At 45.1% G+C, this 19,271-nt stretch overlaps 1 protein-coding gene, 1 long non-coding RNA gene and 1 pseudogene across 2 annotated transcripts; 2 read left to right on the forward strand and 1 right to left on the reverse strand.

The window, feature by feature from the left end:
• Positions 1–1,786: 1,786 nt before the first annotated feature.
• On the forward strand, positions 1,787–5,274 carry USP27X (ubiquitin specific peptidase 27 X-linked). The gene has a single exon (XM_045472181.1). The coding sequence runs from the start codon at positions 3,071–3,073 to the stop codon at positions 4,385–4,387; it is 1,317 nt and encodes a 438-aa protein (XP_045328137.1). The 5' UTR covers positions 1,787–3,070; the 3' UTR covers positions 4,388–5,274.
• Positions 5,275–6,899: 1,625 nt separating this feature from the next.
• LOC123595036 lies at positions 6,900–8,615 on the forward strand. Its single transcript, XR_006711000.1, has 2 exons — positions 6,900–7,426; positions 8,110–8,615. It is a non-coding gene; the product is annotated as an uncharacterized LOC123595036 (long non-coding RNA).
• Positions 8,616–14,469: 5,854 nt separating this feature from the next.
• LOC123594356 overlaps positions 14,470–19,271 on the reverse strand; it is a 38,975-nt pseudogene continuing 34,173 nt past the window's right edge.

The following is a 19,271-nucleotide window of genomic DNA, read 5'->3' on the forward strand; positions in this document are numbered from 1 at the left end:
TGAAAAGGATTAGGCTGTCACCCCCACCCCCACCCCTGAACGTGATTCACGTCAAAAGCAACATGCAATCAGGAAAGAAATGTAAGGAAGTACAACAAAATTCTGACTTTTCTCATGGGGGCTACTTAAAAAAATAGCAAATGTCAAACTGTTTCCGATATTTTTTTTCTTGATTCTTTTGTTTTTGGTGCCTATTCTCTGCTGGTGACCTAGACACTTCCTTAGTCTGCCCTGATTGGGGAACCCAGCCCTGATTGTGGCCCTGGGCAAGTTTGTTTGGTTTAGTGCTGCCCATAGCCCCTAGTACAACACCTGGCTCTGGGTTGGAGCTTTTGAAAACACATTTGCTGAGTGAATGATTGGAAAGCCCCCCTCTCCACCCCGTTCCAGAACCTCCTGGACACGTGGGCTTCTGCTGGAGGTTGGATAATAAAGTAGTCAGGTTGCTTTGGTTAGTCTTCAGGGGTAGACAGTCTTAGGTACATAGAGATCTTTAGGTCTCTTTGATATCTGTCACTCTGGGGAGGCGGGATGGAGTACCTCCCCCTCCTCCCTCCAGTTCATGACCTCAGGCATTTTTAGCAGCAGCATTAGGAGCAGGAGCAGGATTTCTTCAGTGGGTATGCTAGTTGCAGTTCCTCTGGTTGCAGGTCACAAAGGGCAGGCATTTATTGGAAAGATGCTGGGGTGCTTCAAGGAATTGAAGCAAGAGTTGGCTTTGAAAGGCAGGGCACCATGGCAGCTCTGGGGGACCTTAGCTGTATGGGAGCCAAGCATCTCATTCTCCTTAAGGGCGCATAATTCTTGACAACCAACTCTCGCTGCTAACTCCAGGAGGCTTAGGCACCACCTCCTCCCAGCAGGAAGGGGCCGGCTGAGAGATGATGTCCAGTGCCAACCAAGGAGAAGTCTGCTAGGGTATACTCAAGCAGCACAGCCCCGTAGCCAGACTGTGTATACGGGGTCAAGGCCAGCCATTACGGGACTCAGGGAACTGACTCTTCCTAGAACACTGGCTATCTACCTCTTCTGAGCCCCCTCCTGACTCCCTGGGACCAGCACCTGTGGCCACTTTCCACTGCCAGCAGCTCAGTGCAGGAACTCTCAGACCCAGGCCCGCCCCCTCCCCCTGCTGGCTGCTACAGCTACCGAAGCTGCTCCCCACCCCCTACTCCCACCTGCTGCCTATCAGGGGCTCTCTGCCAGACTTGGGGGTCTTGGGGCGGTGTCTTCCCCTTTCTCAGCGGTAGGGGAGGTGCCAGCAGTAGGCATGGCCTGTCCCTTCTGGTGCCCCCGGGCGGCTCAGTGTCTGCTGGGGCAGAGGGCATACTGCCAAACCCTCATCCCACCCGCGGCCTTTGGAGCCCGAGAAGGTGAGGAACAGGCATAGATTCTGCAGAGCACCAATAAGATGGGCAAAAGGGATGTGCCTCTCCGGGCCCAGCAACCTTGGGAGCTCTGCCTCTCCGGATGTGGGGTCCAGGCCCGCCCCCAGAATGGACCTGGTCCTTATCTGTGAGGACAGGACCTGGGGTGGGAGGGAGCCTGGGACAGGGCTGGGGGCAGGCTCAGCTGTAGGGATGATGGCCTATCGTGGTTTCCGACTGCTCCTGAGGACCTGGCCTCTGAGGGGACATTTCACAGCCCCAAAGACCTTTCTGGACTTTACTATTCCTCCGTCCCCGGCCCCGCAGGGCTGGGGGAAGCTGCATGGACGAAGGGAAGGACGGGGAAAGGGGAGGAGACGATGAAGGGGGTCAGAGCTGCGATTGGAGCTGAGAACTGGAAGCGCCTTAAAGAGACTGCGCGGTCCCCGCCCCCCTTCCCGCCAGCCTCAATGAATTAGAGCTGTGTTTCCCAAACTTGCCTGATCATAAGAATCCTCCCGGGCCCTAGTTAAAGATACAGGTTCCGGAGCACCTCCCTTCGCGATTCTGATTCAGTACGTCTGCGGGTGGAGCCGAGGAATCTGTAATTTTAACACGCTCCCCACGTGATTCTCGTGAACAAGCAAGTTTGGGAAATACTGAATTAAAGGAAACGGGGCCTGGCTGCCGAAGCGGCCTCCGCTAGGGGGCTACGGCGGGAGGATTCCCGGGGGGCGTCGCCTGCTTCCGCCGCCGCCTCCTTCAGTGAAAGTCCCTTTTGGGTCCAGCTGTCACAGCCACCGCGCTCCCTCAGGCCGGGCGGGGGACACCCCAGGTCTGCGTGGCCCCCGTGCCGCCACGCCCAGTGGCCGCCCGAGCCCTGCGAGCAGGGGGAGGAGCCGCCGCCAGTGGAGGCGGAGGAGGTAGAGGAGGCGGAGACGGCCGAGACGGCGGAGAAGGCGGAGAGGAAGGTGGAGGCGGAGGCGAAGGTGGAGGGGAAGGTGGAGGCGGCGGGGAAGGTGGAGGCGGCGGGGAAGGTGGACACCGCCGGGAACGTGGAGACAGCGGAGGGTCTGGGCCGCCAGGCTGAGCTCAAGCTGGAGCCCGAACCCGAGCCCGTACCGGAGGCGGAGCAGGAGCCGAAGGGGCAGCCGAAGCAGGAGCTGGAGGATGAGAACCCAGCGCGGAGCGGCGGTGGCGGCAGCAGCGACGAGGTTCCTCCCCCCACCCTTCCCTCCGAATCCCCGCGGCCCCCCGATCCCTCTCCGCGGCGCAGTCGTGCCCCCCGCCGCCGACCCCGGCCGCGGCCACAGACCCGGCTCCGTACCCCGCCGCAGCCTAGGCCACGGCCCCCGCCCCGGCCCCGGCCCCGGCGCGGCCCTGGGGGCGGATGCCTGGATGTGGATTTCGCTGTGGGTCCACCAGGCTGTTCCCACGTGAACAGCTTTAAGGTGGGAGAGAACTGGAGGCAGGAACTGCGGGTGATCTACCAGTGCTTCGTGTGGTGTGGAACCCCAGAGACCAGGAAAAGCAAGGCAAAGTCGTGCATCTGCCATGTGTGTGGCACCCATTTGAACAGACTTCACTCTTGCCTTTCTTGTGTCTTCTTTGGCTGCTTCACAGAGAAACACATTCATGAGCACGCGGAGACAAAACAACACAACTTAGCCGTAGACCTTTATTATGGCGGTATATACTGCTTTATGTGTAAGGATTATGTATATGACAGAGACATTGAGCAAATTGCCAAAGAAGAGCAAGGAGAAGCTTTGAAATTACAGGCCTCCACCTCAACCGAGGTTTCTCACCAGCAGTGTTCAGTGCCAGGACTCGGTGAGAAATATCCAACCTGGGAGACAACCAAACCCGAGTTAGAACTGCTGGGACACAACCCAAGGAGAAGAAGAATCACCTCCAGCTTTACCATCGGTTTAAGAGGACTAATCAATCTTGGCAACACGTGCTTTATGAACTGCATCGTCCAGGCTCTTACCCATACTCCGATCCTGAGAGATTTCTTCCTGTCCGACAGGCACAGATGTGAAATGCCAAGTCCTGAGTTGTGTCTGGTCTGTGAGATGTCTTCGCTTTTTCGGGAGTTGTATTCTGGAAACCCATCTCCTCACGTTCCTTATAAATTACTGCACCTGGTATGGATACACGCTCGTCACTTAGCAGGATACAGGCAACAGGATGCCCACGAGTTCCTCATTGCCGCGTTAGATGTCCTGCACAGGCACTGCAAAGGTGATGATGCCGGGAAGGCTGCCAACAATCCCAACCACTGTAACTGCATCATAGACCAAATCTTCACAGGTGGCCTGCAGTCTGATGTTACCTGTCAAGCCTGCCATGGCGTCTCCACCACCATAGACCCATGCTGGGACATCAGTTTGGACTTGCCTGGCTCTTGCACCTCCTTCTGGCCCATGAGCCCAGGGAGGGAGAGCAGTGTGAATGGGGAAAGCCACATACCAGGAATCACCACCCTCACGGACTGCTTGCGAAGGTTTACAAGGCCAGAGCACTTAGGTAGCAGTGCCAAAATCAAATGCGGTAGTTGCCAAAGCTACCAGGAATCTACCAAACAGCTCACGATGAATAAATTACCTGTTGTTGCCTGTTTTCATTTCAAACGGTTTGAACACTCGGCCAAACAGAGGCGCAAGATCACTACATACATATCCTTTCCTCTGGAGCTGGATATGACACCATTTATGGCCTCGAGTAAAGAGAGCAGGATGAATGGACAGTTGCAGCTGCCAACCAATAGTGGAAACGATGAGAATAAGTATTCCTTGTTTGCTGTGGTTAATCACCAAGGAACCTTGGAGAGTGGCCACTACACCAGCTTCATCCGGCACCACAAGGACCAGTGGTTCAAGTGTGATGATGCCGTCATCACCAAGGCCAGTATTAAGGACGTTCTGGACAGTGAAGGGTATTTACTGTTCTATCACAAACAGGTCCTGGAACATGAGTCAGAAAAAGTGAAAGAAATGAATACACAAGCCTACTGAAGTGACACAGACCTACCTGTAATGGAAGATGACAACACCTATACTACAACTGGCTTCGAGATTTAAAGGACCTACTTGCATGGCCCATGGGCCTGACAGAGTAAGAATTGAACAGTACCTAGTGTCTAAAAGGTCCTGGTTGGAAGAGAAGTAGACGGGGTGGGGGAAGAGGCTCTAGTCTAAACAGTCACTTAAAGGAGAATTCAATGGCAGGAATGCTCTAGGTGGGGAAGGCAGGAGCAGGGAAATCCTGACACTGGTACATATCCTATATTCCTCCAAAAGATTGTGTGGGAAAGTGTGGGGTGGGAGGGGGGTGGTGTGGGGGGGGGTGTGTGCCCTTGTAACCGTAAAACATCTTTCTCCATGGGTGTTTCAGCTTCAACTGACCAATCACATAACAGTTATATGTTTGGAGGGGGGGAGAAAAGTCTATACAAATGTAGCCCATTACCTATATGGGTCTGAAAGCAGAAAAGTGGAGGAGGCAAGGATATCTCATTGACAAACACCTTTGCCAGTTTCTTTGTATTCGTGATTTTTTGTGCTATTAAATGCAGTATTAAAAAAAAGAAAAGCCCATGAGGCTAGTGAAAGGTGAAGAAGGAAGGGGGCTTGTATAAGGGGAGCAATTGCTCCAAATGTAGAGAAGACAAAAAAAAAATACTGTAAGATAAGCAACCAACACAGACAGGCCTCAGCTAAGAGTATAGTGTGTGAGTGTTTAAAAAAAAAAGCTGTATGATATACTTGAGCAAATCAATGAACCTCTTTGCGATTGTTTTCTCATCTGTACAATGCAGATAATTCCTACCTTAAAGGGTTATTGTTAAAGATTAAACGATATAAAATGTGTCTAAGTATCAAGTAAAAGGCTTGGAACTTTGTAGGGGCTCAGTAAACGTTTGTTGGATCTGAAACTTCTTCGGACCAGGACCAGAATGCATCAGAGGTGAGGGCTGGTCCAACCTGAGACCCATGGACAGAATGGGCACACCTCGTGTCACATGCAGTCACTCACGCACATACACACACATGCACACACATTTAACGACTCCCTCCCCAACACTGTCTACTTGGAGCCCCAAGGCAATGGATTCCACCTTTGTCCCTATGTAAGGGCATCACAACCAGTGCCACACCGGGGCGTGGGGGGAGAACTACAACTGTCTCCCAAAGGCCTTCTGTCCATTTGGAAGACCATCCTGTTGTTTCCATGACTAAGCACCCTGATGAGGGGACTCTCAGGACCATTAGGCTGCCAGGCCTCTGAATGAGGGTGTTTGCTAGTCTTTGCCTTCCACAATCATGTGTGGGCTGTCACATTCACCTGCAGGCCTGGATCAGTTGAAAGACTATTTTCCAAAGCTCACTGGTCCACCAGCCCAAGGAGATCGATGGACTGGCACATTGGCCTCTTCCCTGATTCTCCCAGAGGGCAGAACAGCCTGCAGAGGGCTAAGCCAGAACAGATGGGATGTGCCCAGGAGGGGGTTAGCATTGATGGTTCCTTCTTTTCTCCCCGGCATCAGGTACAAAAGTATCTATAACCTAGAAAATCTTTGTGGGGAGGGGGGAGACTATCAGACCCATGGGGCTTGGATCCACTGGCTCTGGTAAAAGGCTGGCTCCCCCCACCCCCACCTACAGGGCTTCCCAAATCTACTTCATGTTCCACTCATTTGGAAAATATACGTTTATGAATGTGGTTGGGGATGCATCCCCAGCTAGCTCATAGATGTTCTTTAGGACAGGGGTTGTGTCTCCTCTTGGACCGTAGGCTGCACACTCAGCCCCTAGCACAGTTCCTGGTGCATAGTAAGTAGACAGTCAAAACACGTACCGATGAATCAATGAACCAATGCACCTTCCTTTCATAAGCAAAATTTTGCCACCACCCGGGGCCCAAGATCCTCAAAATATATAAAAGTGTTACCTTTGGTATCTTGGAGGAAGGGGTAGATCCAGGGATGAGTGGCCTCAGGTGCCACTTGGCAAATCAGTGCAGGGTATCTGATTATTTTTTTGGGATGTGTCTGGTAGGGCTGCCTGGGAAGACAGCCATGTCCTCATTCCTCCTCTCTGCCATAGGTAGCGTTCAGTAAGGCATGTGCCACCAGATTCTGACTGCTTGCAGAAACTATCTTTGACATTTTTAAGCTTTTTTATTTGGAAATATTTTAAACGTAGAGGAAAGTTGCAAAAATAAAAATAGTATAAAGAACATCTGTATGCCAGATTCACCTATTGCTAACAGTTTTTACCCCATTTACTTTATTGTTTACGTGAATGCACACCCTCATAAGTGTGTGTGTGTGTGTGTGTGTGTGTGTGTGTGTGTGTGTGTGTGTATGTGTGTGTGTCTGGACCATATGATGGTAGATTACATGCATCATAGCCCTTCATGACTAATGTACTTCATGCATTGCCTAAAGATAGACATGTTCTCTACATCATGGTATAGTTAAGAGCTTCAGTAAATTTCACATTGATGCAATACTAGTATCTAATCTACCATTAGCACTTCAAATTTATCTGCTGGCACAATGATGTCCTTTACAGCATTTCCTTGTCCATCATAGGATCTGGTCTAGGGTGAGGTATTGCTTTTAGTTGTCAGGTTTAACCTGGAACATTTCCACAAACTTACTTTGTCTTGTATGGCATTAGCATTTTTAATACAATGCTCCTCATTTTGGGTTTGTCTGATACAGAAACTGTCTTTTAAATACCCTGCACTCAGGAATAGTTCTAAGAGATATGAATGGCGCGAGACTGCTGAAGCTGACCTCCCTGTCTCCGCTGGTGGAAGGCACAGACCACCAGAGGGAGCAGCTGTGCCTGGCACCTCCTGATTGAAGCACGCACCACCTCTGGGAAACACCATTGTCCCTCAGCAACAGGGGAGCCATTCAAGCCCAGCCCAATGCCCCTACCTGTCACCAACCCCCAAATTGAGCCATGGAGTGTAACAACAGCAGCCAGGGCCTGCTTTCAGATCACACCACCGTGGGACCCAGGGAATCATGTATTCAGCAGGTATGTGTTACCTTGAGCCCAGATGGAGATTCAGGCATGTCTGGCACATTGGGCAGGCACCTCCATGGTGGGGCCTTTAGGGGGATCAGAACGGAATGTCCTTGGCACCTTTATCAACATTCGCATGGGGGGCACAAGGAGGGGAGCAGGGAAGGGGTTAAGTACTTCTTAAACAGCTTCATGGGCAGAGTACGTGAAGATGGGGCCCCGAATAAGGAAAAACACAGGAGATGTCAAAAACAGAGTGGTTTGTGACTTACTGGGAACTTTCAGACACAACTGGGGTATTTTACATGATGCCTGGAATTCCTGTGTGAGCAGATGTGGGCAAGAGCTGATGAAATTTAAGCTAATTTTTAACTGAGACTCCCACAAGCTGTCATCAGCCAGCCAGGGAAACTCAGTTCCCATGTACATTTATGATCGGGGCCCAGAAGGGCATGGGCAAAAGATGAGTGCTCACAACTGGGGTCTTATCCACCCACAGAGCTCAGAATGAGGGACCATTCTGAGCTCTCTTTCACCCATCATACATGCCTTATATGTATGTAGGTTTTTTTGGCCTAACCCAGTTGAAAATTCAGAAGGCTACTACTTCCCATTTCCTGGAGTAGCCGAATGCTGAAACTTATTCTGGCCCACAGTTCACATACTTAACTGCCTCACTTCTTCCCCATCCACAGGGAATCCTGATCAGGGATGCCATCAACCAAGAGGTCTTTTCCAATCAAGAAACAGAATGGCCCCCACACAACTCATGTTGTCATAATGCAGTAGACCTGATGCCAGGAACCCGTGTTTGCACCAAATGTACACTCACACCCAGAAGTGAAGGCCTAGGTCCTCTGAGAGTATGAAGTTCAGCGCCCACAGCATACGTCATTACACACTGTCCTTTCCCTGTAGTTGACCCAATACCATTTTTTTAAACTCATGTATCAAAGTATGTCAGATATATAGGAAAATGCACATATCATAAGGGTACAACTTGATGAATTTCTAGAAAATGAACAGAGCCCTGCAAACAACATCCAGATCAAGAAACAGAACATTATCCATAAGTCAGGCCCCACTTCTGCTTCCTTCCAGTCAATAACCCCAAAGAGCAAACCCTATCCTGACTTCTTTCACTGTAGATCAGTGTTGCCTTTTTTATGCCTTCTATAAAAGGAATGGTTCAGTATGTTTACTTTTGTGTCTGGCTTCTTTGGCTCAACATTTATGAGCTTCAGCTATGAAGTCTTTTTGTCACAAAAAATTATGAGGAATGTCATTATTTCTGTCTAATGAACCAAAAGTAAGAATCCATACTCTTTCTAGTGATTTCTGACATTGAGTCAATTCAAAGGGACATAGGCCATTGCAAAGTTAGACCTCGAGAGTGTCTAATCTCAGCTATAAGAAAATGGTGAATGGAAAATAACCTTCCAGAGAATCTTGGGATATTTAAGTACCCCAGAAATGTTAATCTTGGGTCCTGTTCTAATAATCTTGGACCCCAGCCCTGTTCCAGTAGCTCCTGAATGGGATACTCTTTTCTAGTAAATCCTCAAACTTTAACGTGTAGCAGAGTCACCTTGAGGGCTTATTAATCCATAGATGCCTGGGTCCTGCCCCTAGAATTTCTGATTTTGGTAGATTTGGGATGGGGGCTTGAGAATTTGCATTTCTAACAAATTCCCGAGTGACGCTTTAGGTTCTGGGATCACACTTTGAGAACCAGTGTTCTATTCAGTTTGTTTTCGCACTGTGGTACTCGGAGCCCAAGGAGGCTATGAAGGTGCTCCAGGGAGCATCTTGGAGAGCATCTTGGGGAGCAAGGGGGTGGGTAAATTTTTCTTACCTTTTTTAATGTTTATTTATTTTTGAGAGAGAGACAGAGTGAGAGCGGAGGAGGGGCAGAGAGAGAGGGAGACACAGAATCTGAAGCAGGCTCCAGGCTCCAAGCTGTCAGCACAGAGCCCGATGGGGGGCTCAGACTCTCAAAATTACGAACTGCGAGATCATGACCTGAGCCCAAGTTGGACGCATAACTGACTGAGCCACCCAGGTGCCCCAAGGGGTGGCTAAATTGGTGAAGATCAGGAACTCTTTTTTTAAATGTTTATTTATTTTGACAGGGGGAGGAGCACAAAGAGAGAGAGAGAGAGAGAGAGAGAGAGAGAGAGAGAGAGAGAGAGAGAATGAGAGAGAAAATCCCAAGCAGGCTCTGTGCTGTCAGCACACAGCCTGATGCAGGGCTTGAACTCGTGAACCATGAGATCATGGCCTGAGCTGAAATCCAGAGTCAGATGCTTAACTGCCTGAGCCACCTGGGTATCCTAAATATGAAGAACTCTTAATCTCACTTTAACCAGAGCAGCTCTCTTCTTACTTATTTTATATTGTGGAATTCCAAATAATATTTTTTTAAATTCCAAGTAATACTTGAAGCAAAAGTTCTGCTACTAAAATTTTTAAAAGTTGGAAGTCACTGTGCTAAGGAATTGTAGCCCCTGGGGGAATGATGTATTTGAACTACATGGGTGGCCTATCTGGAAAATAATCCAACATGCTACAGAGACCTGGCCTCCTATATGCCCTTAATCTAGATGGTCCTGCAGGGAACTTAATTTCCTTGGAACTTAAAGAAGTACATATTTATGAGGATGAAAGTGATAAGGGAAAATGCTTAATTATAAATAAGGTGCATATACATAAAGTATGTTTTTTTTTTCTGGCCATATAGCATGCTAAGATGACATGAATAGCACTCCCCAACTATACACACATATTAACACTAGATAATCTATAACACAAATTTTAATTTATAGGTGACCTTAAAAAATATAAAATCAGGGGCGCCTGGGTGGCTCAGTCAGTTAAGCGTCTGGATTTGGCTCAGGTCATGATTTTGCGGTTCGTGGGTTTGAGCCCTGCGTTGGGCTCTGTGCAGACAGCTTAGAGCCTGGAGCCTGCTTTGGATTCTGTGTCTCCCTTTCTCTCTGACCCTCCCCTGCTCACATTCTGTCTCTGTCTCTCTCTGAAAAGTAAATAAAACATAAAAAAATTTTTTTTACATATAAAATCACCAGAGTAACAAAAAGAAAAATTAAAGCCAGGTGAGTAATTGTAAACGGACACTGTAATAGCCCATTATGGTGCTGGTCCCAGGTATCAGACACTAGTGGCTAGGGGCTTAGACCTGGTAATATCATGCCCATGTAGGAACTCACAACACAGCCTCAAGTCCACAAGAGGCAGAGAAGCTGTGACTGAAACCTCTGGATAAAGCCTCTAGTAGCTTCTCTGTCTGTTAAAACTGGTTTGGAAAGTGAGTAGTGAAAAGTCTTATGCTCTCTCTGGAGCTACCATAAGAAATGAACACCCCAGGCTTATGTTATATATGGAGGTGGGGTCAAAATTTACCCTCTTGTGTGCTATGGAAACCACATGCGGAAAAATTAAAGTGAAAATGGGAGCAGAACCATTCAAATCTCTAGAACCCCAGCGAGAGCAAATGTACATTTTTATAATCCAGGGCACATGGAACCTCACAGAAAAAGACAATATCTGCTGAATATGGGTTCAGAAATGAACAATAGAAATATACTTGCAAAAGAAATGATACACCATGAAGGAGAGTCACCAGGTGGCACAAGGAATAGAATTAGTATCCCCAAGAAATACTGATGAGAACTACTAGTCTTTTCTTGAGAGTGAAATAAGGACATTTTCAGAAAAAAACAAACCTAAGAAAGTGTAGCAATAATAGACTGTCACTAGAATAACTATTGAAAGATATACTTCAGGAAGAAGGTAATTGAAATCAGGAAGAAGGGGTGAACAGGAGGCAAGGAAGAGTGGACAAAAACTGACAAATGTGGGGAAATCTAAGTAGGTGTTAAGTATATAAAACAATAACATTGAATACTATGGAGGTATGAAAACAAGCTGGCATCAAACAATGGAGCACAAAAACATCTAAGACAGTGGGAGACTATTAATATTTAAAGCATTCTGAAGCTCTTGTGTTGTTTGGAAGAAGGGTAGGGATATTTGGACCTGAATTTGGACCTTGTTAAGTCAAGATAAATGTTTACATTTAAGAATATGGGCTTCTAGTTTCTGGCAATGGCAGGCTTGGTTATTTGATTCAACTTCTCTATTGAAGTAATGAAGTATGCTGGATAAAATCCTTCAAAACCACTTTTTTTAAAAAAAATATTTACTTTTGAGAGAGAGAGTGCACGTGAGTGGGGAAAAGGGGCAGAGAGAGAGAGGGACAGAGAGAGCCCCAAGCTCCACTAACAGTACAGAGCCTGACTCTTGGGGCTCGATCTCACCAACCCTGAGATCATGACCTGAGCTGAAATCAAGAGTCAGACGCTTAATTGACTGAGCCACCCAGGCGCCCTGTAAACTTTTTTAAATAATTTTTTTCAATGTTTATTTATTTTCTAGAGAGAGAGAGAGAGAGTACATGTGCGCACACACAAGTAGGGGAGGGGCAGAGAGAGAGGGGACAAAGGATCCAAAGCAGGCTCTGGGCTGACAGCCCAGAGCTGGATGCGGGACTCAAATTCATGAACTGTGAGATCATGACCTCAGCCAAAGTCAGACGCATAACTGACTGAGCCACCCAGGTGCTCCTCAAAACCACTTTAAAAGGACTGAAGAGCCAAGAGGACAGAGGAAAATGTCCAGGCCAAATTTGGATGAAAGCTTGTAACCAGACAGGTAAGCAGAATATTGGTGCACCAAAGCAATTTGCTCTGAGCATATTTGCCTACATTGCCCACCTGAGTATTGATTCAATGGCCACATAGGGCTAGAGAGACAGAAGTTAAGGCTTAGGGGCAGCCCGAGGTAGGAGTTTAATAAAAGAACCTCTCCACATTGAGCTGAGACCCCAGTGGGCTACATCCGCTGCATAAGGGCCAACCAGAATGAACATGCCTATTCCCAGCAATCCCAGAGAACTGTACTGAATGGCTGCCTTGACACCAAGCAGAACTCTTTTGCTTAAAATAAAAGGGGGGAGGGGTAAAAGGAGGGAGTGCATATACCTTTTTGAATTAGTGTTTTCGTTTTCTTTGGGCAAATGCCCAGCAGTGGAATTACTGCATCCTATGGTATCTTTATTTTTAATTTTTTGAGGCACCTCCGTACTATTTTCCACAGTGGCTGTACCAATTTACAATCCCACCAATTTACAGTTTACATCCCACTATGAGGGTTCCTTTTACTCCACATTCTCACCAATACCTGTTGTTTCTTGTGTTTTTGAGTCTGGCCATTCTGGCAGGTGTGAGGTAATATCTTATGGTTTTGATTTGCATTTCCCTGATGATGAGTGATATTGAGCATCTTTTCATGTGTCTGTTGGCCATCTGTATGTCTTCTTTGGAGAAAGGCTTATTCATGTCTTCTGCCCATTTTTAATTTTTAATTTGTTTTTTGTTTATTTTTTAAAAAAGATTCTCCATTAAGTTTATTTTGCAAACATTTTGTATTTTATATTTTATTGGCTTACATGGTTATAAGGAGAAAAATGTATGCAATTTTAAACACTGAACTATTTATCATTTTAATATGAATTCAGATATACTTTATGTTTATTTCTTTTTAATTTAATTATTTATTTATTTAAATTTTATTTTTTAAATTTACATCCAAATTAGCATATATCATATAACAATGATTTCAGGAGTAGATTCCTTAGTGCCCCTTACCCATTTAGCCTACCCCCCTCCCACAACCCCTCCAGTAACCCTCTGTTCTCCATATTTAAGAGTCTCTTATGTTTTGTCCCCCTCCCTGTTTTTATATTAGTTTTGCTTCCCTTCCTTTGTGTTCATCTGTTCCTGGTCTTAAAGTCCTCATATGAGTGAAGTCATATGATATTTGTCTTTCTCTAATTGACTAATTTTGCTTAGCATAATACTTTTCTGTTCCATCCACGTACTTGTAAATGACAAGATTTCATTCTTTTTGATTGCTGAGTAATACTCCATTGTATATATATATACCATATCTTCTTTATCCATTCATCCATCAATGGACATTTGGACTCTTTCCATACTTTGGCTATTGTTGATAGTGCTGATATAAACATTGGGGTGCATGTGTCCCTTTGAAACAGCACACCTGTATCCCTTGGATAAATGCCTAGTAGTGCAATTGCTGGGTCATGGGGTAGTTCTATTTTTTATTTCTTGAGGAACCTCCATACTGTTTTCCAGAGTGGCTGCGCCAGCTTGAATTCCCACCAACAATGCAAAAGAGATACTCTTTCTCTATAGCCTTGCCAACATCTATTGTTGCCTGAGTTGTTAATGTTAGCCATTCTGACAGGTGTAAGGTGGTATCTCATTGTGGTTTTGATTTGTATTTCTCTGATGATGAGTGATGTTGAGCATCTTTTCATGTGTCTGTTGGCCATCTGTATGTCTTCTTTGGAAAAAGGTTTATTCACGTCCTCTGCCCATTTTTAATTTTTAATTTATTTTTTATGTTTATTTTTTTAAAAAGATTCTCCAGTAATTTTATTTTGCAAACATTTTGTATTTTATGTTTTATTGGCTTGCACGTTATAAGGAGAAAAGTGTATACAATTTTGAACACTGAACTACTTATCATTTTAATATGAATTCAGATATATTTTATGTTTATTTCTAATTGACCTTCAAGTTGCAGCAGCTCATGAGTTTAGTATAAGTATTCTTTATTTTGTATTTTTTTATTTTTTTATTTTTTAATTTTAATTTTATTTTTATTATTTTTAAAGATAATTTATTGTCAAGGTAGCTAACATTCAGTGTATACAGTGTGCTCTTGGTTTCAGGGGTAGATTTCCGTGAAGTATAAGTATTCTTGCCATCCCATCCCACTTAGTCAAAGAGTTCAAGATACATATACAAAACACACATGTAAACAGACACAAGCCTTTGTAAAGTAAACAAATCTTTTATAATGTAAATAACTGTTCCTTTTTGGAACTTTCTACATGCAGTTCATGTCTTTTCTGAAACTGAGATAGTCACACTTATTTGACACAATCTTTATAAAGCAAAGTGTTTATCACTTTGCAAACTCAAGTAATTCTTGAGAGCAACATTTTTTTCAATTGATCTAAAAAGAATGGAGTGTGGAAGGCCAAAGAGGAAAAATCACTTCAAATGATCAAAACAGAAGAGGACTGAAAATAATATACCTAATCATGTAGGGAGTAAAATTTTAGGTATAGATTCTATTGAAAATATTGATATTCAAAGGAATAGCTTTGGACCCATTGCCAACACTTAGATTTTTTTCAGTTAATTAAAACCAAGCATGTTGGTTTTATTTAGGAAGATACATTAAGTCTTTAAAATTTTTTTATTTTTTATTTTTGAGAGAGACAGAGAGTGTGAGCAGGGGAGGGGCAGAGAGAGAGAGAGAGAGGGAGACAGAGTATCTAATTGGCTGGGTCTCCACACTGACAGGCAGCGAACCTGATGCAGGAATTGCAAGATCACTACCTGAGCCAAAGTCAGTCACTCAAAGGACTTAGCCACCCAGGTGCCCCAGAAAGATACATTAAGTCTTTGAAGTAAGAATGAAAGGGTTGTACAATTTAATTTCTACATAAACGATTGTTTGAATATACAAAGTATCAAATATAAACAGTAGTGTAGCAAGAAAATAAATTGGCAGAAATAATTACTCAGCCAGTAGCAATAATTAAGACCACCACTTGAAAGATCTTCTATACACAAAGAATGAAGGAATATTGTTATAAGATTTTACAGCACACAACTGAATTCAATCCTAATTCATTCCTATTATGCTTCTTTCTTCTTCAGTATTAGTGGACACCCACATTACCTCCTGTCAATGCATTGTGTTTATTATGAGAACTATCACAGGCAGGTAACGTCTTAGAATGCGAACACCTACAATAAGCTGCTTTAGTGAGACCCAAATCTTCAATGTTTATTTCATTCACCACTTTGAGATTTTCCTTTTGTATTTTAAGATTAATCAAGCTGTCCTGTTGTTTTTCCTTCTGGAGAAATGGGCGAATTGCAAGGTAGCCAAGTAGTACAAGTATACCAAGGAAAGGCAATAACCAAAGCCATTCTGAAACTGTGAGCTGAATGAACCTAGTAATGCTCTCGGGGACAGGGCCGCTTTAGATACACGGAGAGCTACACCTTCCTGATGTGGGCCACACTCTCCAGTGCTATCCTTGCCAGCAGCGTCCACTGCTTCCAGAGGCGCCCCCCCCCCAGTTGAGTTGCTGCACCTCTGCCCAAGAGCAGAAGTGGTGGGCGGGATGCATTGTAGCCTAGGTCCCACCACTGGGCAGGCCTCTGCCCATTTTTAAATCAGATTATATGTTTTTTTAATGTTTATTTATTTTGAGAAAGAGAGAGAGGGCAGGAGGAGGGGCAGAGAGAGGGAGAGGAGAGAGACAATCTCAAGCAGTCTCCAAGCTTTCAGTGTGGAGCCCCACACGGGCCTCGATTCCACATATTGTGAGATCATAACCTGAGTTGAAATCAAGAGTCAGATGCTTAACCAACTGAGCCACCCAGGCACCCCAGATTATTTGTTTATTTTGGTGTTGAGTTGTATAAGTTATTTATATATTTTAGATATTAACCCCTTATCAGATCTATGATTTGCAAACATCTTTTCCCATTCAGTAGGTTGCTTCTATGTTTTGTTGATAGTTTCTTTCTCTGTGCAGAAGCTTTTTACTATATGCATTGCAGCGCTATTTATAAGAGCCAAGATATGGAAGCAGTCCAAGACCATTGATAGATTAATGAAAAAAGAAGATGTGGTATATATGTATGTACATATATGATGGAATATTACACAGCCATAAAAAAGGATGAGGTCTTGCCATTTGCAACAACATGGACGGACCTAGAGGGTATTATGCCAAGTGAAGTAAATCAGAGAAAGACAAATACCATATGATTTCACTTATATGTGGAGTCTAAAAAACACAACAAATGAATAAACAACAGAAGCAGACATATAAACCCAGAGAACACACTGATGTTTGCCAGAGGAGAGGAGGGTGGGGGATGGGCAAAAAGGGTGACAGGGAGAGGCACGGGACATACAGGCTCCCAGTTGTGGGATGAATAATTCATGGAATAAAAGGTACAGCATAGGGAATATAGTCAATGGTATTGTACACAGACACACATATATATTTCCTTCACCTAAGTATTAATACACTTTTTTTATAGCATAGTTAGAAATAATGACCACAGTCTATAAAACAAGTCTCAATAAATACCACAGCATTAGTTTCATTCAGACTACCTTCCCTGATTATGATTAAGTTCTAAATAAAAAACAATAACCACAAAAATGTTAAAAGAGGTTTTTTTTTGGAATGTTTAAAAAACACTTTTATATAACTCATGGGTTAAAGGTAAATCATAATGTGAATTAAAAAGTATTTAGAACTGAATGATCATATAGATATCAAAACTTGTGGGATATAGTTGAAGCAGAACTTAAAGGGAACCGTATAGCCTTGAAATCTTTTTATTAGAACACAAGTCTAAAATGTAACAAATTTAAGCTTCTGATTCAAGAAGTTAGAAAAGTGGCAACAAATTAAACCTAATGAAAGCAAAAGAAAAGGCATAATCTAATAAAACCATGAAGTGATGAAATAGAAAACAAGGATGCAAAGGAGAAGATCAATAAAATCAAAACTTTGTCCTTTGGAAAGAGAAACTTCTGGCAAGATTGAACAAGAAAACAAAAGAGAAGGCATAAGTGAATAATATTGGGAATGAATAGAGGGACAAAACTGCAGGCACTACAGAGATTTTTAAAAATTAAATTAAATTAAATTAAATTAAATTAAATTAAATTTAAGGGTGCCTGGGTGGCTCAGTCAGTTAAGAGTTGGACTCCTGATTTCGGATCAAGTCATGATCTCATGGTTCATGAGTTCAAGCCCATATCAGGCTCTGTGCTGACAGTTTGGGGTCTGCCTGGGATTCTCTCTCACCCTATCTCTCTGCCCATCCCCTGCTCTCGCTCTCTCCCTCTCAAAAAAAATAATAAACTAATAAAAAATTTTAAATTATATTTAACTTAATTTTTAAGTAGGCTTCACACCTAATGCACAGCCTAATGCAGGGCTTGAACTCACAAACCGTGAGATCAAGACTTGGGCTGAGATCAAGAGTCAGACACTTAACTTACTGAACCATCCAAGAGCCCCCTGACAGAAATTTTTATTTTTATTTTATTTTTTATTTTAAATGTTTTATTTTTGGGGCGCCTGGGTGGCGCAGTCGGTTAAGCGTCCGACTTCAGCCAGGTCACGATCTCGCGGTCCGTGAGTTCGAGCCCCGCGTCAGGCTCTGGGCTGATGGCTCAGAGCCTGGAGCCTGTTTCCGATTCTGTGTCTCCCTCTCTCTCTGCCCCTCCCCCGTTCATGCTGTGTCTCTCTCTGTCCCAAAAATAAATAAACGTTGAAAAAAAAAATTAAATGTTTTATTTTTGAGAGAGAGCAAGTGGGGGAGGTGCAGAGAGAAGGGGACAGAGGATCTGAAGCCAGCTCCATAGTGACAGCAGAGAGCCTGATGCAGAGCTTGAACCCACCAACCATGAGATCACAACCCAAGTCAAAGTCGGAGGCCCACCTGACCAAGCCACCCAGGCATTCCTATTTTGTTCTTAAAGTTTGTTTGTTAAGTTTATTTTTTGAGAGGGAGAGCACGCATGCACGAGCAGGGGAGGGGCAGAGAGAGAGGGAGAGAGAGAGACTCCCAAGCAGACTCTGCACTGTCAGTGCAGAGCCTGATGTGGGGCTCAAATCACGAATGTGAGATCATGACCCAATCTGAAATCAATAGTCAGACACCTAACTGACTGAGCCACCCAGGCAGCCCCAACAGAGATTTTTAAATAATTTTAAAATACTACAGATTTTTAAATAATTTTAAAATACTATAAACAACTTTCTACCAAATACATATAATATTATGGATGAGATGAACAATTTTCTAGAAAAACATAACTTTGCAAAACTTATTTAAGAAGAAATAGCCTAAAAATATATACATATTTAAAAAAATTGAATCAAAAAAGTTTTCTTGAGGAGAGAGGGGAGATGGTGGCGTAGGAGGACGCTGGGCTCACCGCGCGTCCTGCTGATCACTTAGATTCCACCTACACCTGCCTAAATAACCCAGAAAACCGCCAGAGGATTAGCAGAACGGAGTCTCCGGAGCCAAGCGCAGACGAGAGGCCCACGGAAGAGGGTAGGAAGGGCGGTGAGGCGGTGTGCGCTCCACCGACTGGCGGGAGGGAGCCGGGGCGGAGGGGCAGTCTGCCGGCCAAGCAGAGCCCCCGAGTCTGGCGGGCAAAAGCGGAGGGGCCAGTCGGACTGTGTTCCAACAGCAAGCGCGACTTAGCGTCTGGGAGGTCATAAGTGAACAGCTCTGCTCGGAAAGCGGGAAGGCTGGAGGACAAAGGGAAGGAGAGCTGCTGAGCCCCCCGGACGACAGAGCTCAGTTTGGTGGGGAACAAAGGCGCTCGCCAGCGCCATCTCCCCCGCCCATCCCCCAGCCAAAATCCCAAAGGGAACCAGTTCCTGCCAGGGAACTTGCTCGCTCCCCGCAAACACCCAACTCTGTGGTTCTGCGGAGCCAAACCTCCTGCAGCGGATCTGACTCCCTCCCGCTGCCACAGGGCCCCTCCTGAAGTGGATCACCTAAGGAGAAGCGAGCTAAGCCTGCCCCTCCTGCCCCCGTGCACTTTGCCTACCCACCCCAGCTAATACGCCAGATCCCCAGCACCACAAGCCTGGCAGTGTGCAAGTAGCCCAGACGGGCCA

This window comes from Leopardus geoffroyi, chromosome X (assembly GCF_018350155.1).
Source record: "Leopardus geoffroyi isolate Oge1 chromosome X, O.geoffroyi_Oge1_pat1.0, whole genome shotgun sequence".
Classification (NCBI taxonomy): domain Eukaryota; kingdom Metazoa; phylum Chordata; class Mammalia; order Carnivora; family Felidae; genus Leopardus; species Leopardus geoffroyi.